At 41.0% G+C, this 25172-nt stretch overlaps 2 protein-coding genes across 2 annotated transcripts; both read right to left on the reverse strand.

Annotated features, from left to right (window-relative positions):
* Window positions 1–3987: 3987 nt before the first annotated feature.
* On the reverse strand, window positions 3988–6283 carry foxc1b (forkhead box C1b). The gene has a single exon (XM_081606184.1). The coding sequence runs from the start codon at window positions 5845–5847 to the stop codon at window positions 4438–4440; it is 1410 nt and encodes a 469-aa protein (XP_081462310.1). The 5' UTR covers window positions 5848–6283; the 3' UTR covers window positions 3988–4437.
* A 10066-nt stretch (window positions 6284–16349) lies between these two features.
* foxf2b (forkhead box F2b) lies at window positions 16350–22309 on the reverse strand. Its single transcript, XM_081606190.1, has 2 exons — window positions 20375–22309; window positions 16350–18299 (listed from the first exon to the last, which is right to left on the reverse strand). Exons 1-2 carry the CDS (start codon window positions 21348–21350, stop codon window positions 18130–18132), a joined length of 1146 nt encoding a protein of 381 aa, XP_081462316.1. The 5' UTR covers window positions 21351–22309; the 3' UTR covers window positions 16350–18129.
* Between the last annotated feature and the right edge of the window lie 2863 nt (window positions 22310–25172).

Raw genomic sequence — 25172 nt, forward strand, 5'->3', positions numbered from 1 at the left:
TTCTCCACACTGCTGCCTACAGTTCAGCAGGAGGAAGGTTTGGCATTCAGTCGAGCCCTGAAGGCGTCAGAGAGCGGCTCTGAGCAGAAAGGGGACCACCTCACAAACCCCCTCTGCCTGTTTGCGGGACGACACCTTCAGCACGTCTCAAGTTCTCCATGTGATCGTCCAGGACGTCGCTGCGTCTGTGCGAAGCCCGAATAGGAAACAGATGTGGCCCTGGCGTTGTTTTGCGCCCCTGTAACCTCAGCACACACACACACGCACACACACACACACACACACACAGCTAGTGGCCTCACACAGGTGCACCATGTATCCCTCAACAACAATTAAAGCAAAGTCCTGTGATCAGGTCTACTGTTGGCGCACAAAGAAGCTGACTGAGCTTTGCAGCTGGAGGAGGAACAAATGAAAGCGTCCAGACAGCGGAATAAAAGTTTTAGAAGATTAAAGGAATTTAATTTCTTCGGAGTTTTCGAAGATGGAAGACTTTAAAGAAAAGTCTAAGCGGTAAAACTGCGTGTAAATAGATCCCTCCCCTCCCCTTCCTTCCAAACGTCAGCTTTCAGGTACACATGCGCAGACTGAACTTTTGTTTACTTCTAGTGCTGTATAGATAAGCGACGCAGCGATTATCTGCAATAGGCTGTAATTTTATTTTCACTTGCAATGCTCTATAGAGTTAATGTTTTTTTTGTTTTTGTACACAGTGTGAAACGCACTATTACACGCGCGTGATAACTGAAGTGTTTAATTAATGCACCAAGCTCAAATTAATTTATCCTAAATTCAGGTGAAGCTGAATTACATCAATTTTAAATCTCCTCTAAATGGCCGAACGCGACGCTTGGCTAAAAATGAGACGTAAAACAAAAACACCAGAGTTTAATCCGACACACGTTGAACCTTTTAGAGGCATTAAGCTGGTCCGGTGTATGAAGCAGGTCGAGGTTTGCTCTCAGTGGGACTCCTTCACAGTGTCCAGAAATCCAGCAGAATAAACTTTATTTTTGTGACAATCCTGCTGTATTAAATGCAGAAAGGGGCGGTGTGCTGCTGCTGCTGCTGCTGCTGCTGCTGCTGCATATTTGCCTCTGCTTCCCAGAGACTTTCAGAACACACCTGAGTCTTCAAGCAGACGCGCAATTACGCGTTTAAAATCGACCGCATATATTATTACATGCGGTCCATGTGTTTTTAAAGTGAGACATTAGCAGGATTTTTGGGTCTAATTTAATGGCTTTACAAATATTTTCCCCAAAAAAATGTTTTCTTTCATTTCTGATCTAAATTTGGACATTAAACGCGCAGAAATTGCATCAATAATTAGGTTAATAGCTTTAAATGTTTTTATTGCAGTGAAAAAAATAAAAGTTGTGCTGTGGGGGGCAAAGTAAAAATTATAGTCAAGTCCAATCAAGAAAAAAAACACTTCCCCGAAAAGTAACTTTCATTTCTGCAGCTTTACTTCCTGATAGATCCCACCTAAAATCTGCAAGAACTTAAATAAATGTTATTTGATTTCTCTGCAGAGAACCTTTGTGTAATTGTGGTTTTGCGCGTTGATCCTTAAACTCAGCTCTGAATTCGACGACACGCAACTGAAGCCATTGAAACACCTATGCACGCCTGATGCCTTGAAGTAAGTGGTCCAATTTTTTTTTCCCTTTTTTTTTTTTTTTTTTTTAAGTAACACCTCCAACTCATCACGGCTCGTTAATGTCTTAATAAATCCTTCTGGATGTAACGTTGCGCGTTTGGAAAGCGGCTTGGCAGCAGAAAGGCTCCCTGCTCCTCTGGAAGTCTTCAGGGGACTTTCTGCGCTGCAGGCCTGCAAAGCCGCATCGACGACAACACGAGTCCAGAGAAGGTGCTTTAAGATAAGGCAGTGACAGGCTTCTCACCGTCCTTTCCTAAAGTGCATTGTTGACATCCTCTCCACTGACCTCCATCACCCCCCCTGTCTTGTCCTCAGGATGAAAAACGATTCGCCCGGAGTGCCTGGGTTTCCCTTCCTGCCTCGGGAGAGCCGCATCAATCACAAGGACGTTTGTTTGGGAGCGAAAAAAATACGCTTTTCGGCATCATTAGAGCACCTTTATACACACAATACGCGTTATATTGGGAGGTCAGGGGGGGGGGGGGATGCATGTTACATTTGAGCCCGTTACCACCTCCCTTTCTTTGTGGAAAGTGCCGCGGTGAAGCCAAACAACGCGCTGTTTGCGTTCCAGCTCCGGTGATCCTGACTCATCCTGCTGTGGCCTTAGGGGAGAGATTGTGCGCTGGAAATTACTCTCATTTATTGTTTTACAGCAGAGTCACAACCACACAGGCCTCAAACCGACTGTCAGCTTTCACTGCAGCTTATTCAGCCGAGCAAACACACACACACAATTACCTTCTAACACATAACACGCACTCTTGTTGAAATCCCAATCATCCCTGTCTGTGCCTGCAGGCTGCAGAGTGGCTGCAAAATACATTGAACGAACAAACGATTTAATCTGGAAATTACAATTATTGCTGTTATTGGCCAGAATATAATGTGTGTATTAATAAATTCCATCATGGGTCAACGTCAGTAGCGTCTAAGATTATTTTTGACGTAATTTCTGTGACGATAATTGGTCTCATTATTATTGTTGTTATTAATAGCAGTTCTATAATTGGCCCGCATCTGAGGTGATGTCGTTAGATTTTCGTCAAATTATCATTTCCACTGCTATTATCTTTAGCAATTGTTTGCAACATATGACTATTTTTAACGAAAGTATTTATGGACAACGTCACCAATTGCATTAATAACAATTAATGCTGTTGCTGCTATTTTATGCCGGTTTAAAATGTGTCCCTTTGTACGTCATTTTAAAATGATTAGTTATAATAATGTTCTGTCTGGACACTGAAATAGAAATAGATACTCCCAATGGGATTTTTTTTTCTTTTTTCTGGTGAACTAAAGGTTTAAAAAAATCGATTTAAAGCTGCTCGAAATACATGTATTATTACCAATAGTATTAGTATTACTTTTGCTATCTCTGATTCTTTCTTTGAAGCTCTATGTTTTTCAACTGGGGGTGTCGGTGGGGTGGGGGTTGGGGGTAATTAAGGAAGTAGTAAAAAAAAAAAGAAAAAAGGAAAATAAACATCTGACAGCTGCCATATTCCAATCGCTGCCTGCTGCTGTCTGAATGCAGAGCAGGCCGGCCTGTATCGCGTCCCTGCGGCCAGATATCTCATCCATCAGAGCGCACTCATCATGCGTCAGCAGGGACCTTTAGGGTCTAGACCTGCAGCAAAAAAAAAAAACAAAAAGAGAGAAAAATCTCTCCACCCGAAGACGTCCAAAACAAATGCAGCTGCAACCATATTTTTTTTTTTCTTCTGCATCCAAACGCTCCCATCGTTTATGAAACAGAAGCCAGACAGAAGCCTGATGTGCGCTTTGTGACTTGACTGATTTGTTTTGCTGACAAGGCCTCTGACTGAGCTCAGGCCGCACTGATGTCACACGTGAGTTTGTTTACGTCCGGTGTTTACGCTCACACACTGAAAATACACGGCGTACAGGTGAGGCCAATGGCGGGGTGGAGGGGGGGGGGAAGAGGAGAGGGCGGCTGCAGAGTTCACCTCCTGTTGGGGGCGAACAGGAGGTGATTGTAGCTCAGGGAAATGTGAGAAAATTCTCTTTTGGTGTAAAAACAGCTACGTACGGCGTCAGGATCTTTGTCCCGCACTCATCAACGTTTAAAGAAAATTCACTAAGTAGTTTTCACATACCATGTAAAACGTCGCCTCTATTAACACGCTCGCTGCCCATGCTGTAAAAAGAACTATTCACATTTTAAATTTATCTAATAATTAGTTTTGCATTTAGCGATTTACAAGCACGTTTGTTTATTTTTTATTTTATTTTTTTAGTTTTACTTTGAATGTGTTTTACGGCCTTTTTCTACACCAAATGCTAATAAATCACTCCAATTAAATTCAAATATTCGGCACTTTATTAAACAAAACAACTTGCAATGCCTTCAGAATTTTTTTTTAAACAAATTACAGAATGAATAAAATAGGCCAGTACAGGCTACAGAGTCTTCCCCCGTAAATTTCTATACAACAACAGGGACAGATTTAAAGGCAGCAAGAAAACTGGAAAAGAGTTTGGTCCTCACCATCCAACCACCTGCTTTTCCTCCAAAATAAATTACTATATTAGGCTATAATTTACAGTCTATTCATAAAGGTGGTAGGAGCAATTCTCAAAGTGAGAGGGAAAGAAACTTACGTGTGGTGGTGTTAACACAGCTCACGATAAAAGAAAGGAAAATCTCAGAATCTCTCATGTCCACTCGGAGAGTAAAAGTACAGCCAAAAAAAAATATAGAGCAAATATATACTCGAGTTATTAATTTAAAGGGGACGTTTTGGCTTTCAGAACTTGCTGCAGTCATAAACAAACGCTCCTGAGGTGCGGTAGAGTGACTGGCCGGACGGGAAGGCCATCTGACAGCTGTTATTCCCGCTCACCGGGGAGCCGTTCAGCCCGATCCGCTGGGACTCGAACATCTCCCGCACAGCGTGGAAGTTCTGCTGCTGCGCCGGGTAGGCCGGACTCAGGTGGCTCAGGTCTCCGTACCAGGACGCGAGCCGGCCCTGGTGCCCGTGGTGGCCCTCCTGGCCCGCCTGGCCGAGAGGGGACGCGCTGGTCGTAGTGATGCAATAGTCGGGCAGAGCCTCCTCCACCGTGGTGGAAGTTGCCAGGGGCCCGCCGGACGAGCGGTCCCCGGCGTACAGGCTCATGGCCTGCATGTTGCAGTGATAGGTGGCGTTGGAGCTGGAGGAGATGGCGCTCTGGTTGCAGGTGGCGGAGCTGTATGCGGGGGTCTGGTTGGGGGAGTAGTTGAGCGACAGTGACGGGGTGATACCTGTCCGAGAGGAGGCGATGAGAGGCGGAGAGAGCTCGGCCTGCGGAGAGCCCCGCAATGAGGTGATGATGTTGTCCACGCTGAAGCCCTGCGCCGGGGCCTGGCCGTGGCTGTGGTGGTGGTGCTCGGCTGCCTCCATGCTCAGAGACCGGGTGGAGGGGACGCTGTGCGGGCTGCCAGTTGACATGCTGCTGCTGCTGCTGTCCGGGCTTTCAATTTTAGGCACCGCGCCCAGGGTGGGTGACGCGGCCTGCGGAGGCGATGACGTTCCGTTCTCAGTCTTAATGTCCTGGATGCGCACCGGCTGAGCGCCCTGCACCGGCGGATCCTGCTCCCGACCTGCGGGCCGCGCAGATGGGTCCTTCCCCTGCCTGTCCCGATCATCCTTCTCCCTCTGCACGTCCTTCTTTTTGAACCTCCTGCGGCGCCGCAGGAAGCTCCCGTTCTCAAACATATTGTAGGAGTCCGGGTCCAGGGTCCAGTAGCTGCCCTTCCCGGGCTTCTTGTCGTCCCGGGGCACTTTGACAAAGCACTCGTTGAGGGACAGGTTGTGCCGGATGCTGTTCTGCCAGCCCTGCTTGTTGTCCCGATAGAAGGGGAACCGCTCCATGATGAACTGATAAATCCCGTTCAGGGTGATCTTCTTCTCCGGGGAGTTCTGGATCGCCATGGTGATGAGGGCGATGTAGCTGTAAGGAGGCTTTACCATGTCCTTCGGCTGGTGCTGCGGGGTGTACGGTCCGTACGCGCGAGCCATGCCGGCCTGGTACTGCTCGTGGGCGGCATGTGAGTACATGCTCATGGGCGCGGGCATCCCGGTGTACCCGCTGCCGGGTCGGTAGTAGTTCTGGTCACTGCTGATGTAGGGAACGACTCCCAGAGAGTTGGGACTGGAGACGGAGTAGCGCGCCTGCATCCTGCCTCTCCAAAACTCTTCCCCGCAGAACGTGTCACAACTTCAGCCTCTAGGCTGCTCTCTTTCGGTTCTCTGTCCGTCCTATTTCTTTTTTTCTATTTTTTTTTTTGTTTTTGTTTGTATGTAAGTCCTTCAAGCCGCAGCTCGCCACGGTGACGCGGACAGAGCTCACGCTGCAGCACCGAGCATTTGGGAAACTAAGAAAGCTGGAGGAGCCTGAGTCTGACACAGCGAGGAACTTTTTCCTTTTTTTTTTTTCTTTACGCCTTACATTTTTCCTTCCCTTTTGGCTCCTCCAGCTGCTCCACCCCGAATCCAGTGTGCTCCATCATCCAATGGGGGACGAAATGAACCTGTGGAAAAGAGCACAGCGATAAAAGTTTCTACCCCCACCTCCTTCCTCCTCCTTCCTCCTCCTTCTCCTCCTCCTCCTCCTCTTCCCCCTCCTTCTTCTCCCTGCTTCCCTCTTCTGTCAGCTAAGAAATGAAGTTATTAAAATGTTTTGAGGTTGTGCTCAGAGTGCTGAAAATGTAACTTAATTGCCTAAATCTGGATTTATCTTAGAATGGAAACTATAAAGTTACTAAAATGTATATACTTTGAAAAAGTAAGAAAATAAAGAAGAAATTGGAGTTCAAGTATAGTTGTGACTTGACGGCTCTAAACAAATTGCAGTTTCATTCTATCCATCATTCCGATGTCAGATCTGTGCGAAAAAGTTAAAGGGGAACGTTTTTTCGTCATACCCCTCCCTTTAAACGATAGCAGAATAATCTCCTTTAATTAAATCTAACAATTAGAATTCATGCGTTATAGATTAGGAATGCAAAATAAGCTCAGACCAATGACTCTTCTGGCTGAGAAGCTCTCAGCTGCAGTCCAGCCCCTGAATAAACAAAACGCACATGAAAGAGTGAAAAAAAAAAAAAAGCGAGGATGCCTCCGCCCTCCACACCCACAGTGCCGGTGGGTGGTGTGTGGGAACTAATTATGGGTTAAACGAAGATCATTTGGTCGAGCTGGGTGACAAAAGATTCACTGTGTGATGAGAGAGAGAGGCGAGAAGCTCCAAATGTCCCGGCACAGACAGACAGACAGACAGACTGACTGACTGACAGGTTTTTCATTGGAAAGCTGCGATCAGGACGTTGAGAGAAATTTTTAACAGCTTCAGGACAGATGAGATTTACTCCCGAAGAAATCAGAACTGTTCAAAATAAAAAGCAGTCCTCTGTCAAGTCTATCATAAGAATGTAATCTGTATATATAAAAAAAAAATCACACATAAAACTAATAAATAATAAAATATTATTCAACAGCAACATTTTTTATGATTAAAATGACTATTTTGTCTGTTCTTACTGTATGTATGCTATAGGCCAAACACTTAAACAGAGATCTTTTTAAATATTTTTTTCTAGATTAATGGCTCAGAATCAGCATGACGCATGTCGGCTTCTTTTTTTATTTATTTATTTTTGCTTCTTTTTTTTGCGCATTTTTATAATGGTTGTAAATCAGTGAGAGAAAACAAACACAAATATAGTTATTTTTTTATCTCATAAACAGGAGCCAATGTGGATTTAAATGTACCCGTGCGCTGGAAGGTGGAAGAATGCAGCTCTATTTATTTATCAATTTACTATTATTAGGGGTCACAAAAATAAGAATTTCGTCTCTTTTAAATAGTTTCATAATTCCGATTAGTTTACCGAGTGTGACGGTTTAAATCATTCTGCTGATTTCAAATGATTAGTATTTTTTTATTGTCTATCCTTTAAAAAAAAAATTCAAATTCTTAAAAAAATAGTTTGACTAAAATAGGAAAAATTATCTGAATCTAGATAATCTAAATGTGAAGAATACGTTTTTATAAACTACCATGACAGCAGATTTTTTTTCTTTTAAACTCAGTCCGTCATAGTTAATTGTGAGGTTTTTTATTTATATATATATATATATATATATATATATATATATATATATATATATATATATATATATATATATATATATATATATATATATATATATATATATATATTTCTGAGATCTTAAGTAAAAGCAGTTAATTTTCACCTAAGTATTTTGGTTTGTTTGTTTTTGTAATCTCGATGTCTGTTCTGTGATTTGCATGTGTCTGCGGGGCCACATGAGGAGCAGCAGCAGCCGGATGAGGAGGTGGAAGCAAACGCCGTCACCTGTGAGGTCCCCCCGCACGGTGAGCGCTCCGCAGCGGGTCCAGACAGAGCGGGGACCCCTGCTGACCTCAGCGCTCATCAGCTGCTCCGCACGCAGCGTGACTCGGTGTGACGGCTCTGGTAAAACAATCTGTTCCTGATATTAGGGTCCGTCCCTTAGATGACGGTTCAGAGAAAATAAGTCTTAATATGTGGTGATACTTTGCTACAAACGCAGATGACATCGAATCGACCTGCTTAGTAAATAAGCTTGTTTGAATATTAAAAATACGTCATAAAACTGGACTTTAATTGAGACGGCCATAACCGCTCATTAGAACGGCACACTCCTGCCTCCTTGTGGTAAGACTATAAAAATACACGATGTATAATAAAAAAATTTATTATTATTATTATTATTATTATTATTATTATTAGTAGTAGTAGTAGTAGTAGTAGTATTCTTGTGACCTTTTCTATATAATAAGCATTTTATAAATTGGATTACGACTTTGTGACAATGAAGCTGCAATAGCTTTTCATCAGTTATAGACACATTCTGAGTGTTTTTCAACTACTACGACTAAGAATACTAATATATATATATATATAATGGATAAACATAGAATTACTTAAAGATGCCCCCAGTGGGGAAAATGTGCACTTTCTACTGGTGTGGTATCGTATCAGATACGGAATCTTTCTTGTCTGGTTCAGACTGAGTTTTTTTGCGTTAGGTTTAATGTTCCTCTGCATAGTAGAACTTGCACTTATGTTGCCGAAGGCATGGCTATTTGTACATTTTAACGAGGGAATTGCTGATTGCATTACAACTCCGATGCTCTTTCTTAGAGCGTTTGGATCCTAGAAAATTGCTTATGAACTTCATCTTGCCGGGACTTCAGCATCACCCACCGTATTTATAATAAGTGCCTAATTAAAGGCAGAAGAATTTCCCCCCATGATCTCCACTTTTCTGAGAGCTGCTTGCCCAAAGCGCCTCAAAATTGGTTTTCAAATAAATAACTGCCAATCATTCATGTGCACATTATTTCTCTGTGTGCTGGTCTGGCTCGGACTAGTTTGAGGAAGGTAAAGCTGTTCTCAAGGCCACTGAATGCCTCTCAGAATGTCACTTTTTTTCCTTTTTACCCCAAACTGGATATCTGAGAGCAGACAGCTGGATGACAAATGTTGCTTTGGAATAAGGACCAGGTGCAAATGTTCCCAGATGGGTCACTTAGTTAGTGACTTGTTCCAAGGATCTATTTGTCTTCTAATGTCTTGGCGTGGTAACACAATTTAATTAATTTCTAGTTTGCTTAACACTCAGTAAACACTTGTAAATATTGGTAAAATACAAAAAAAAAAAAAAAAAACGGATTTGTATTTATATCACATAAACAGATCTACCAGGTCTATTTGTTTTTGTATATTTGTCCAAGTAAAGCGTTTTTAATATGAGTTACTGCTAATGTAAAGGCGTCCAAAATGTTACAGGTAAATGCTGCCCTCTTGTGGAATTCATTCGAAAAGCATTAACTCGACCTTATTTTCATTTTGATTTTTTTGTCTCCCTTAAACTTCATCTTTTAGGATAAAGCTAACAGTATATGTTTTAAACTTATTGATAAATATTCCCAAAATCTGAATTGAATTAAAAACATTATTAAAAAGCTGTAATATCTACAAAAATTGACTTTCTGTCAGACATTAAAAAAAGGCTTATTTGGCAGGGACTTGGTAAATTAATAGCATTTCCGCAAATGTTTTCTTAAACTAGGCCAAAGTGTAATTCAGTTTTACTTTTTAATAAAAATATTTCCTCATTATTTCCTTCGGATCAGTTTGTAATGGCAGATTGAAAACTCCATGAGTCAGCAGATTTTTACTTAATAAAATGTGAAATTTTACCTGCACTTGTCTCTCTCATCATAGCTTAATAAAATCTCAAATTTTGTTTTGACATGTATATTTCATTCTGTATCATGATTTTTAATTTCAGCAGAGATGTTTTTTGCCTAAGCCTTTGGATGATTGTCTGTTCATCTCCCCTCTTCTCCATGAGACCAAAATACAAGGAGTGCATGAGTAATAGTTTTCCTGCCAATAGATTACTAACTGAGCAAATGACACTGCAGCTCCTCCAATGTTACCATAAGCATAAAGACCACTTGTCTGATTATTGCTTTGCTTGCTTGGCCTGTCAGTTTAGGTGGACAGCCATGTTTTGCTAGGTTTGCAGTTTAAACCTGGTGATATGAGTTAAATGCACAATTCTTCTCCTTGCTCTGGAAGCTATTCATCAGGGAATTTTGAGACTCACTTCATCAATGTTTGTTTTATGCATTTGTCAGACGGTCAGGTGTGTCCTCTGGCAGATTGAGGTACTATGGCGCTTGGATTTCTAAGACTATTTTGAGGACCCTGTCTTCATATCTTCAGATTTATGCATAAAAAAGTGTCTGTAGGTTTCAGTCTCAGATCCCACAATTTAGTAACCAAGACAGATTTTTAACAAATACAGCAACAGATACAGAGTTTCATAAAAAATCATAATATGGTACATCTGACACCTAGAAGTATTTTCTGAAAACTAAAACATATGTCCTGATTTAATATTTTCAAAAGGCTGTTGTGCTAATCCGATTTGATGAAAACACTTTGACTCTTGTGCTTCGTTCAGTAGCATTGGTACACATGCTCTGTCTGCTTTAATTTGAGATCTTTCCAAAAACATATCAAATGCATTTGAAGAGGCCCAAAGCATCGTAGTGCAGAAACATATTGCCCTCATCGGGGCAATATGCCCCCAATATTGGGGGCAATATCCAGTTAACTTCCAGGAAGTTAACTGGAAGTTTAACTGGAAGTTTAACTGGAAGTTAAACATTCTGGAAGTTTAACTTCATTCTGGAAGTTAAACTTCCAGAATGAACTGGAAGTTTAACTGACTTCCAGTTCATTCTGTTTTCATTTTCACATTAAAAAAAGTACCACAAAGTCATAAATATTTACAAATAATGCAGCATGTTTGAGCATGCAGAGGCTCACAATAAGTCATGGAAGAAAATTAGGACACTCCTATAAATGTTTAGTCCTTTAGTCAGAAATGTTCACATGTTGACGTCTGATGAAATGTTTTAATCTCGGTAAAAGAAAGAGATTTACCTGGACTGTGACAACAAGATGATCATCAGTGATCTCTTTGCAACCTGTAGACAAAAGTTTGGACATCCCTCTCTCCAGTAGCAAGAGTGAACTCTTACATCTGAAATAGCTGAAATAAACACCACTCATTTAAGTTTTGGTTTGATTTTCTATTCTAGTATTAGTTTTCTTTCACCCTGTTTTATTTCCTTTGTGTTCAATTCCTTGCTTCCTTGTCCCCTTCCCTGAGTTTCCTGCTCAGGTTCTTCCCTGACTTCACTACATTCTCCTGATTGGACAGACCTCCTGTCTAATCAGGCCACTCATCAACGCTCCTGTACATTAAACACCTGCCAGCTTTTTTATTTCCTTGCCAGATTCTTCTGTGCCAATTTTCCTGCAACCCTGACTGCCTGCTTGTTTCCTCTCTGCTGTCTTCCAGTTTCATTTGTGCTGATTCCTTGTTTTTTTTAATAAGTTTTTCCAAAACAAACATGGAGCAGTCATCTGCTCTGCATTTGGGTTTAATTTCTCACCTACAGTTTATATACATGACCATGATGCAGTATTATGTAGACAGTTTGGTATGGCACACATAACAGAAGGTTTTTTTTAGGGTGCACTACAATATGTTATGGTATTATACTGTACAGAGTATTAAAGTAAGGGATGATAATACACTACGGAGTATGGTACAGTACCTTTATGTTATTTTAAGTTCAACATGGTTGAATAGCAACATGTAGTGGTTTGCTTTCACCACTACATGGTGCTAATTCCCAACATTTGGAGCCCATGCCCTGAAGACGGCTCCAGAGAAGTCAGCAGGGGTGAGGTTTCTATGACAAACAAACTTTAAAAGCAATCAGAGTCTTCCTCATTCCTGCGTCACGTGGATCATGAGCTTCCTGTCTGGTCGACAGCAGAGAGTTTGAGTGGGTTTCCAGACATCTACCACCCTCACTGTCAGCACTGGCTCTCCACAGGACTGCATGATGAGCCCGCCTCTCTATTCAATGCAGTACACACATGACTGAACCTTTACCAACCACAGTAACGCCATTCTAAAATTGGCACAAAAGGGAAAAAAAGCCACAAATTTGGGCTCATTTCAAGGTGTGATGAGTCTGTTTACAGAGAAGAGGTGAACCAGTTGTCACTGGGAAATAATCTGCTCCTCAATTCATCAAAGAAAAAAAGAGCTTATAATTATTTTATTTTTACAAATATGAAACTTTGATAAACAATTTAAGTCTTTTCCCCCAGATACTTATGTATTCATCAAGCAAGTAACATATAAATAAATAAAACCAAAATAAAAAAAAATGCATTAACCTGGTTACATGAAAATACACACCCTTAATACTTTGCTGAACCATCTCGTGATTCAGTTTCGGCATTCAGTCTTTAGACGGAGACTAGTTCTCCAAATATCTCGGTTCATGACGTGACCGAGTGTCTAAAGCCCTCTGCTGGTGATTATGCATATTTTCTTTCAAATTTAGCTCTGGATTCCAGCTGGGCCAGACCAAAAGTTTATCCTATCATCAAATCCTTTTTTGTTGTTGTTGTTTGAGGTATGCGTGAGATCACTGTGATGATGAAAAATAACGTTTGTCGCCATTTTCAGCTTTCTACGAAAATACTTAAAAGCTATTAGAAAATGTTTAATGTATTTGTTCCACCTTGTCAACAAGTGTTGTTCCAGTGACACAAAAAGCATCCATCCATTTTCTTGCACCCTTGTCCCTCAGTGGGGTCGGGAGGGTTGCTGGTGCCTATCTCCAGCTAACGTTTCGGGCGAGAGGCGGGGTCACCCTGGACAGGTCGCCAGTCTGTCCCAGGGCAACACAGAGACACACAAGACACACAACCATGCACACACACACCTAGGGGCAATTTGGAGAGGCCTGTCAACCTGACAGTCATGTTTTTGGACTGTGGGAGGAAACCGGAGTACCTGGAGAAAACCCACGCATGCACAGGGAGAACATGCAAACCCCCAGGGTTGGGAATCGAACCCAGAACCTTCTTGCTGCAAGGCAACAGCTCTACCAACTGCGCCACTGTGCAGCCCACACAAAAAGCAACCTCAAAGAATCGTAATGTACCCTCCATTTTTAACTGTGAGTTTGACGTTTTACCAGTAAAAGCTGATGCCATTTTGGTACTAAACACAATGTTAACATCATTGAATATCATAAATGTTTAACATTTATTAATGTTAAATAAATGTTAACATTAATAAACGTTAAGATTTATTAATGTTAACATGTTAATAAATGTTAACATGTTAACATTTATTAACATGTTAATAAATTTTAATAACATTTATTAACATTGATGTTAATAATTGTTAACATCAACGTTACTGTAATATTGTATTACTTTATTAGTATTACTGTAATACAGTATTAATACTGAAATACAGAGTATTACAGTATTACTGTAATACTCTGTACAGTATACCAATCTTACTATTTAGTCCAGACCATTGATGGCCAATATCAGGTCTCAAATGTTGCTGTCCTAATACAACCAATACAACCAAATCACATCAATAGTGCATTTATAGGTATCTGCACAATGTGATAACATTTGAATCAAATGTGTTGGAGGAGGAAAACATCTGAAACATGCAGAAAACTACCTCTTGAAAACAAGTTTGGCATGTCTAGTCCAAGTAAAAATGTATAAAACAGGATTTGTTGGTGGTCTCCTGGCCACGAGTCAGTATCTGTCTTGTGATCAGTATCCGTCTTGTTTTTTCATGAGCATTGGAGAATTGTTCAGTTGAAAATTGAATGAACTATTCGACAGCTGAACTTTAATTGAGGTTCAGGAAATCCAATATGACTACCTAGCCCCTCAGAACCTTTAGAATCAAAGATAATGTACATTTTAAGACATCCTCAGATCTCAGGAAAACCTCCTCACACATTAGAACAAACGGCCTCCGATGTCAGACCATTGACAAAAAGCCATCAAACCTCTGACTAAGAGGTCTCCGAAAAAATGGTGGCAAAACAAAAGCTTTCAGGGGTTGCAGAGAAGTTGGCAACAGGTGGGAACCATGGTCAGGTCAGTGTTACGGAGTGTGGTTCATGAGTTGGTTAATTAGCTAGTTAGTTTTCCCTGTAATAAATCTACTTACATTTTCTTGTGAATCGTTCTCAGGTAGAAAACCATTTAAAAGCTTACAAAATTGTACCACTTATTTTCAAAAGTGGTGCCTAAATTCGATGATTTGTAATATTGTGAATAAATATGTTTTTATACATATACATATTCTAAATTTTGTTTGATCTTGTTTTGCTGGAGCAAGTTGTCATCAACCCAACTAGGCATCAGGGCTTGATTTATGTCATCGAAGCATGTCAGATAGTCAGTTACAAATAAATGACCAAAGTATAAATATTTCAATTATTCCCCTTTGCTTTTAGATGTTTACAGTAACTAACATGTGTTTCAATCTACACTAAATGCAACTAGCTTCAAGCTGTATGAGTTTCTTACAACTTGGTATGATGTTGGTCGTGGCCACTAGATGGCAGTGTAACCTTGTTTATTGAAGGGAATCGTCTTCACGGAAGTCCATAATCTGCAGAAGTAATGTCTGTAACGTCTGTGTTGGAGAGTTATTGGATAAAATCAACAGAAACCTAATATAATAATTATAATTCAGCTTTCCACTCTCTTAGACATGTAATCTGCTGAAATTTTATTTTTACCAAGTCAACATTCTATACAAAAGAGTCCTGAATTGCACCAGTTTGTGTTTGAAACGTACACAAAATGACTATGAAACTTCATTAGGATCAGGATTTTGCACAGATTTTTACCCTGATAATTCCTGCCCATCCCATCCCAAATGCTATTTTACCTGCAGCTTTTCATGACATTTTATAGTTCATTTTTTCAAACGTCTTATACTGACTCATCCTCAGTGTTACTACACATCGCTATAGACATGTTTTTCCTGGTTGGAAGAAGTTTAACTTGACAGATAAACAGTGAGGTAAGCGCAAAATCATTTTTCTCACATGTAGCAAGAAGCTGGAGACGCCAGTGGCTGAATTTAGACCTGCAGCCTGTAAACCATCTGCATACCTGTGTTAGAGATGTGATGCAGCAAACCCAGAGTAAAAGCCACGTCTGCTTTGTGTTTGTGTGACGAAGCAGCTCTGTGTCAGTCTCATCTGTTTACTGCCCACTGGAAATACCACGTCCTTACATTACCAAAGCCTCAGATGGCTCATTTGTTTATGTGGCGTCTGGATGTTGACAGCCCTGGATGGTCAGCATGGAGATTGTCAGTTGTGCAAAACAGCCTGGTGGTGGCAATGACAGTCACGTAATGATGCCTAAATTTGAATTTTAAAAAGTCTTTTTAGACTTTGATTCTGAAAGAGGTTTGGCCTCCTGAGGTTCACTCATTGCATCAGTCTTTTTGCTTAAAGGGTCGAGTTAGCAAAAAGTGCAAAAGTTCTTCTTTACACAAAGAAGTAGCAAAGTAAAGTGTACACGTGAGCAAACTGTTTGTACATCTTTATATTTATTCAGTTTTCTGTTAAAAACTCATTTTTCAGAGTACTTGTTTTGCTCTGAAAAATGTATTTATGAAGTGAACTTACTTTAGAAATTATTTTACACTTACATAGTTACCTAAATCAAATCTGTTTTAATATAAATGTATTTATTCTCAGCCTCCAAATACATTGATGTTGATATTTTGTCTTTTTAAATTACTGCTTCATTTTCTCTGTTTTCACACTTTTTTTTCTTTGCATAAGATGTCTGTTTTTGCTTGGTGATTACTATTACGTATGCACCAAGTGACAATTAGAAATACTGCAATACTTCAAAAATTAAATAGCTGAAAAAGCTAAAAGCTAAAATGTCTTTTATATCCAAGTTGAAATCTCAGTATAATTTCAGTAAAATTATTTTATGTTCGGAGAAGAAAAACAGCATCATCTTACTTCTGAATTAAAAACAAAAAAACTTTACAAAAAGTAAGAAATGTGCATTAAACACAAACATAATTAGGCAAAGAGAGTATTTGAGAGGTAGCGCTCAGATTCAATCGCTCCACACATCTCAGTGAATATTTGCTGAAATGTCAGGAAAATCCTGAAACTCCTGAAACATTTTCCTGAAACATTGAGTTTCAGGAAAATCCTGAAACTCAATGGAAAGATGGGACAAATAAAAAGAAACATGTAGGAAGATTTTAGAAGGACAAATTCTGTCCATTGGCTTTAAAATATGAAATATTTCAACTTTATCTTACATTGAAACAACTCCTTTGTGATCATAGGAGCAAATATAAAAAAAATACTAATAGATTATAATCCTAAAGAAAATGTCATTGTCTTGTTTAAAAAAAATGCAAATATTTAAGAAATATGCATCATATGCAAAAAGAGAGAAAAAAGGAGCCAAAGAATGTAGTTGGTACATTCCAAAAATGTTACTCTTTTTAGGAAACCAAAATGACAACCAGGATTTGCTGGGAAAAAAAAACAAAGAAAACACAACAATAAAAAAACAGATCTGTAGTTGGAGACGCAGCATTTAGTTTTTCTGCTTCTCAGACAAACTCATTGAAAACCTCAACCTTCTGTTGTGTCTCCTAAATCAGAGCTGGACGTGACTGCTTCCTGCAGCAGTCCCATAAAGGTCATCATTTATTTTAATTTATTTTTTCAGTTCATTTTCATAATCTCATAGCTATTTTGTTGTTGAATGATCACTTTAGAGGAATTCTTGTTTTTAATAGAAATGTGTTCACCGGCGTCCCTTCAGTTTCAAGTAAAGCATTTTGAATTATTTTGCGTATGAGTGTTAATAAACCTGTCCTGTAGTCAAAACCAAAAGGCATACATTTAAATTGCCATAAAGATTATGATTATGAAATACGTTAAATTTAACATTATTTGATGGAGACAAAATTTAGATCGTACTCTGAAACCACCGGATGTCTACGGGATATTTGATCTATTTTTTAATTGTATTCATTTTTGCCCATAAATTATAAATAAATGGGTGGGGATTTTTAAGCCTGTTTGTCCAGTCCAGGTCGAACATAGCTGATGTCGATTAACTCATTTGATCAATTCCGACGAATTTTCCAAAAATCTTCAGTAGACGTCAGACGTATTTTCACTCTTCTCTTTTGAACCCGATTTTCGCGGTGTTTAGACGGGAAGTAATTTCTTTTGAACGTATTTTTGCCCGGTTTGAACACGATTGACCCACATTAATTATCCGCCCTGTCTTGAAGATGAATGAGTCTCTGCTGCCAGACTGTGACTTTACTTTCTGCTCTGCGTTGGAGGCTCATCTCTGCTGTCCCTCCTGTGTTTGCAATGATGGGGGCATAAGTCCTAAAATATATATCAGCTTTATTGATACCTTTTACAAAGTCAAAAAAAAAGTTGGCAATGGTTATACAATAAGTGCAAGATTTGTTGCAGTTCATGGAAGTCTAAAGCGTTGTGTGTGTACTTATACAAATAATGTAAAAACAACAACAACAAAAAAGTCATAGTTACATTGGTTATAAGTAGTTTGCGCGTGTTACAAGGGCAAACGCATTAACAGTCGGTGTTTCTGAGGCTTCTTTGGAGGAAGAAAGCTCGTCAGGGTTCATAAAGGCGAAGTGGTTTTTACTAAAGAGGCCTCTGGGGTTTCTTCATTCGTTTCCTTCAATGCATTTACTCCTGAAGTCCAACAGAAATAGATATATTTAAGTTGCACTCAAAAGACAAACATGTGAAAGTGGACGCGGATAGCGTCCACGAATCCTTCAAAATCGACATGTCCGCTTGTTTTGCTTCTGCTTCTTCAGATGTGACGACGGAGCTGCAGTTTCACTGTGACCGTCGGTGCCCCCCATCCCCCCTCCCCTAGCCCCCCCCCCATCCCTCCCTCTGCGGGGAGTCCGAGCTCACATCACGCACGGTTTGATGTCCTGACACACGCTCTGCGGGTGGTGGTGGTGGTGGTGATAGTAGGATCCGCTGGCCGAGGGGTGGAAGGACGAGATGCCGTTAAAGTTCAACACAAAGTCCTTCCTGTCGCACACCGAGGAGTGGCTCTGGTAGCGCGGAATGCCCACTGTGGAGAGAGACACGGGGAGCAGAGTTTTAAATATGCCGTCCTCATAAAAACAAAAACAACAAAAAAAAAAACATTAGCGTTGATGTTCTTTGCATAAAGAACATTTTTAGAAATTATTGTTTTTGTTTGTTTGATTGTTTTTCCTAACGCGCAGAAAATTTTTCTAAAATTCTAGATGAATACAAAATCAAGAGATAAACAAAAAAACCTGATCCAGAAAATATAATAATAATAATAATAATAATAATAATAATAATAATAATAATAATAATAACTCAACTAAGAATTTTATCTTATTTTATGAAGTTACAGAGAGATCCGACAATTATTTTTTTAACAACTCTGTTTTAACAGCGCAGTCTTTGTTTATTATCTGGTTTTCCTACCATGCAACAGTATTTGTATTTTTATTATTTGTTCTATCAGTTAAAAATGTTTGAATCAATAAGGGGGTATTTGCATATCAGTAAATGGTTTTTTCTTTTATTTTTTATATCTTTTTTTTTTTTGGAAAACCTGATATTCATTGTTAGAAGAATGGCTGAGAAAAAGTGTATCATACTTATGACAATGAAGCAGGAAATACTGTGCCAAAATATCACTGTTATTATTACTACTCAGATTGTATCTTTCAAATTAGGCTTAAGCCCTTTTTTATAAGCTGTGCAAAAGTGTTTTATGAAAGTAGACATACCCTATAAACTCACTGATATTGTCTTAATTTCAATTTAAAGTTAGAAAATGTTATATTTTTTTTAAATTAAAGTTTCGAAATTAAATTGATTTATTTTTTTAAAAAGGGAAGAAAACCCAACAACTATATTTTCGAAGGCAGCTCTTTAACATAACTACCTATGTTTATTTTGATTCGTTTGATTCAGATATGACCGAGGTAACAGATGTTTGTGTCCTGTTCCCATAACGTTCCCAAAACATATTTCCTTTTTTAAAACCTGATCTGCTGAAAGTGAATTTTGAATCTGAACGTGAGCTTCTGTTTCCAGAAACAGAAAAAAATAATAATAATAATAAATGCGGAGGCTTCATCGGGGGTCATAAGGACTCCAGATGTGAGCGTTTTTTTTTTTCCAGGGGGAAGACAGCAGGCTTTCTCCTGCGGGCCACAGCTCGCTGCTCTGCGCGCGTCTCCACACACACAACACAGCAGCCTGCGTGACTGACAGCACCGTTAACCCTGCAGCTCGCATCCTCCACTGAGTCTCAGCGCAAAGTGGAACGACGCGGATGCGCTGCAGTGTATGTCCACCGCCGGTGTGGTCCGACCTGCGCAGGCTTTGTTTGGTTAACCTCTGGGACCCTTTCTGGGCTCCGGCGCGGTTGGCTCGCCCCCGTGAAATCCCCAGACTTCAGTAAAGCTGTACTCAGTTCAATTAAAGTAAATGAGGGTGAGCTAGAGAAGCAAACGTGTGTTATGTGTTTTAATAATTACAAACAAATGGACGGCTGTTAGAAAGTAATCGTGCAAACTATACATGATGCAGACGCTAATACTGAACGTTTTTTTTTTCTAAACAAACAACAACAAAAAAGGCCTCATTATTATTTAAAACCTTTCTGCTATTTTATTATAAGACCTCTGCATGTTGATGGGATTTTTTTGGGGTGTAATTTAATCAACTTTTAACCACCCAATAAAAACTTCAACGCTAATGTTATTATTTTGCTTCAAACTCAAAATCAGATCCTAAAATCTGATTTTGAGTTTGAAGCAAAACTCATTTTAACTTTCAATTAAAATGAAAACTAATATGGGAAAACAAAATTTAATTACAAATATATTATCTTAAATAGGTAAAATCTCCCCTCTCCCCGCCCCCCCCCCTTTTTTTAAGATAAGCATCTTTTATAATACACACCTAAATGTGGATTATTGCGTTTCAATAGATTTGAACAGTTATCTTTTTTTGTGGTGGAATGGACATCTTTACAGTTTCTCCTGCAAATAATATTTAGGTTTAAAAGAAAGATGTTCAATTTGTGTTCTAACCTGACTGCCTCATATCAGACTGGCTTAGTGCTCATCAGTTTGAGTCATGAACTGGTGTTGGTACCTGATATGTCAGCTGAGTGGCTGTCCCTGCCGTTCTGGTGGAGGTAACTCTGCTCCAGAGAATAGGGCGACATGCCGGAGTGTAAACCGGACGACGCCGGGCTGCTGGAGGCCAGGGACTGCTGTTTGATGTAGGGCGAGCCGCCGGAGGAAGCCCAATGCGCGGACGTTGAGGCGTACGGGGAATGGCCGTCCAGTGCACTGGCCATAGCCGGAGAGGACGGGACTGGGCTGCTGCTGCTGTCCGGCCCGTACTCCCCGCTCGGAGGGACGGGGCAGCTCGCCATGTAAGTAGATCCGGGGCTGGGGGACATGTGGGGGACATGGTGGCCCCCACTCAGGCCGTCGTATCCTCCAGCCATCGAATTGCTCATCATGTCCAGGTTGTAGCTGTTGCTGTGACAGGCAAGGGTGGCGGATGGAGCCTGGAAGTCGAAGCTCTGCGGGAGAATAGAGGTGCCGAAGCCGATGCCGTTCATCATCCGGTACATGGGCTTCAAGGCTTGGCATTTCCTCCTGAAGCCTCTTGGTCTGCGCCGAAACGAACCCTCTTCGAACATGAACTCGCTGCCCGGATCGATGGTCCAGTAGTGGCCTTTCCCGGGCCGGCCTAGTCCTTTGGGCAGCTTGATGAAGCACTCGTTCAGTGACAAATTATGTCGGACTGAGTTCTTCCAGCCCTGATATGAACCTCTGAAGAACGGGAAGCGAGCCTGCAGGAACTGGTAGATCTCACTGAGGGTCAGACGTTTGGTCGGCGAGCTTTGTATTGCCATGACGATAAGAGCGATGTAGGAGTATGGAGGCTTCTCTGGTCGCCTCAGACCCGAGGTGCTCTTCTTCCCCTTGGCGCCCGCAGAAGCGCTTTCCGTGGCGGCCTGTGGGCTCAGCATAGCGGGGTGCAAGACGCCGGACGCCGGGCTGGATCTCAGAGGAGGCGGAGGGTCCAGCTGCTGCTGAGTGGTCTCGGTTGTCATGTCAGCTCTGACGTACAGCTGGCGTAGATAAAAGAGAGAGGGAGGGAGAAAGAGACTCAGGAGCAAAAAATATGCAAAGCTCCAGCGGCCAGTAAGCGCTGCACCACCAGTGGTCCCCAAAATCTGAGCGCAAAATGGAGAGAAATCTGTCTCCAGTTACGCACGACTCTCCCGTTACGCACGGTGCTCCTTTGACGCATGCAGAACGCACGGCGGCTACGCACTGACAGAGAGAGGAAGAGGAAGGGAGAGTGGGGGGAGCTCGGTATCCACTGGAGACTGAGTGTCCAGGGCTCCGCTGGGTGTCACGCCGGCGCTAAGTGGCGCTGTGTGACGCGCCGGGTGGCCATCGACCTCCTTAAGGAGGAATTGTAAAAAAACCCTGGGTCTTATTGCACGCAAGAGTCGAGACAAACAAATACCGACCACCTATCATTTCATAAATCTTTCTTCCCTCTCCGGGAGCCCCCCACCCTTTCTCCTCAGCTTCACTCTCAGTGACGAAAACAGGCTCTCCAAACCCCTCCCACACCCACACCAGAACTGACCCGAGTCCACTCAACCGTTTTGAGCTGCGTTAGCGCCTCACATTCCCTCCTCTCCTTGTCTTCTTTCTTCCCTCCCACCTCTTCTCCTCGAGTCTGGACTACACGCAAATAAGCGATCTATCAAACCTCCCCCAGACATCCCAATCAACAGCGCCACACGCCTTCCGCATAAGGTAAAAAAAAAAAAAAAAAAAAAAAAAATTCCTCCTTTTTAAATGACGCAATTTGAGCCACAAAAATTACTCCCACCACAATATCTCTGCAAATCCGCCAGTGTGCCCAGAATATACAGCTCTTCATGCAATCCGTCCCCATTTATGAAGAATGCCTAGCTCTGTGGTATTTGTATTATTTTGCTCATAATTTCCTCCCAAAATGGCCCAGAGGATAACAAAAACAAACTGTGCCGGTGCCGGACTAGCAGAGGGGCGAGGAGTGTGAGAGATGGAGGTGGTGGTCTTTACCGTGCGTGTAAGCAAGGGGTTGGGGGTGGGAGGGGTGGGGGGGGGGTTGCTCTGAGTAAATGACTTTGACATGAGTGGAAGCAGGCTTTTTCCATCAAGCCCGGCCCTGGATACCACACACAGCGCGCCAGTGTCAGCTTACCGCCCCAGGGCCGGAGCTTGTCCCAGGGGCCCCGCGTTCATTAGAGAGAGAAAAGCGAAATTAGGCGAGCGGGCGTCGACAGTTTCCGCCCCTATGGAGACATCATACACAGATTTGTCCGACATGATGGAGTTCTCTATCCCATAAAGGTAATATCAACATCCGCTCTTCAACGAAGCGGTGATGAGCACAGAAACGTCAGAAACTTCAATAGCTGTGCATCAATTTCATAAAATAGACAAAGTGGGATTTATTATTATTATTATTATCATTATTATTATTTATTATTATTATCAAAACACAAATGATCAGATCTCTACATATAAACTATACACGTAATTTCAGATTAATTTCTTGCCCTCGCATGTTCGTTTACGTACCCTTTTAAAAATTTAGAAGGCTCCAAACACAGCCGCTGCATCAACCTTTGCACTTTACAAAACAAAAGGCTGTGCGTGTGGATAAAAATCAGTTTCTCACAATGACACACACACACACACACACACACACACACACACACACACACACACACACACACACACACACACACACGCATATACACACGCACTAGTAACGGCTCCAGAAATTTCCTGTGACATCAAAAAAACTTATGACCCCCGCTGAGATCAGGATGCCTCGGTTTGCAGAGGCAATCTTTGTTCTGGGGGTCCGCTTTGAAGACGCTGATCCGGCCGCTTTTTACGGACCGCAGCTTCAACTCGGCTCTAATTTGGTCTGTCGGAAATATCTCAGCGATCAGCGGCCACAGCTCTGCAGAGGTTTTTGGGGATGGAGTTCTGGTCATGAAATATAGAAACGTGGCCGGAGACCCAAATGAACACAATACCGTCATAATGAAAGCTTCAATTTGTTTTTAGGGTTATTCTCAGGATCCTCAGAATATATATATATATATATATATATATATATATATATATATATATATATATATATATATATATATATATATATATATATATATGTATACGTACTTTTTTTTTTACATCTGCTAAATTTCCCTTAATATCTCCTTATTATGCTTATACAAAATATAATAAAAAACAAAATACAGCATGGTCTGCCTTGTGTGCAGTAGTGTAATATTTGTTTGGCTACAGTGCTTTTGTCCTGCCTCTCTGCTTGTGCTTCCTGCGGCGGTGTCGGGAGCTTTGGAGCTGCCTCCGCGGGACTGTGGGGGGTCAGCCACGGTTCACTCTGGCCGGAGTGACAGACTGTTTGGACTTCCTAACATTGTGCCTGCCTTATAGTTCAGTTTCAATCCTCTGTGCCTCTCATTTGCAGCCCGATTAGGCCTCGTGTTCAGTCCACTCGGAGGCATAGCAGCGATGCAAAATGTGAAGCATACGCATTAACTGTGCAGGGGGAAAAAAAAGAAAAAAAAAAGACGACAATAACGTGAGATGCTGTGAACGCCTGGAGACACGTGACCGTACCTAAGACAGGTGTGTTGTTCCGGAGTTTCACCTCCAGGTTGCAGCATTGTCCCTGCAAACAGAGAAGAGTCTCACCTGTCACCTGGCGCGCTTCTTCTCCTCCTGCTCGCAGCTCCTTCAAACGGTTCATAATATGTTGGAAAAAAAAAAAACTCATCAGTTGGTATCTTAACATATATTACGTCACGATAGTTGACCAAGGTTGAGTATTTAAAGCGCCTACGTGAATGCCAAATATATTGTGTAATTTTTCACATTGACGTTTGCTGTCCTCATTTATGCTTTAGAGTGAAAGCATGAAAACAACCCGAAACTGGATGATTTAACCCAGTTTATTTTTAAACATAAATGCTTCAAAAATCCGTTTTTGTTTTATTCAGTATTTTATTTAGCAGAGGTTAACTCAGTAATACCACATTGCATTTTTTTTCTTCATTTCTGCTAAAATTCCAATGCTTTCATTTCTTTTAAAATTGTGTCTTAAATAATTAAATGAAAGTATCCTCAGGGCGTAATTTTAATTTGATTTTGTTTCATCTTGGTTCATTATCACATTAATCCGAGAACGTAACAGAGTCGTTACTGTTGTTCGGGAAAACAAAAACAAAAAAACAGAGATTGCAAACATTGAATGTTTTGAACTTAATTTGGACAGTTTTTATTTTGTATGTAAGTGATTATGAATTGGTCTGACTTGTTTTTCAGATGACGGCATGGGGACAATCAGGAGTAATCGATTCGTAATTTAGTAATTGTGTTCATTCCCATACGCTGTGGCGAAGAGGTTTTTTTTTCTATACGTCAAGTCCTGAGTTATTTCTAAAAAAGCACACTGCTTGGATGGTGTTTGTTTTGCTTTTCTATGTCCCTCTATTGGCTGCGGAGTAGGGAGTCCGTTTCAGGACCGTGGAGAGCAATTGAAGCCCCTCCGGACAGAAACTCTTAACAAGCTGAGGGGACGTATGTAGATTGTTTTCTACATTTCTGAGCAGAGTCATGACATATTTCCCCATTTGAAAAAAACAAAACAAAACAAAACAAAACACTTATACTGAGTAAGACGCATTCCACAGTGCCTGCAGCATTTTTTTCGGGGTAAATCAACTATAATTTGATCACATTATAATTAACGCTTAAATTATGTTCTATCATGACGAAATGATAACAGCAGTAATAATTTAATTAAAAGATCCTCACTGCAGTCCTCATGTTTA

Source organism: Poecilia reticulata, chromosome 4 (genome assembly GCF_904066995.2).
Source record: "Poecilia reticulata chromosome 4, P_reticulata-male-v2, whole genome shotgun sequence".
NCBI lineage: Eukaryota > Metazoa > Chordata > Actinopteri > Cyprinodontiformes > Poeciliidae > Poecilia > Poecilia reticulata.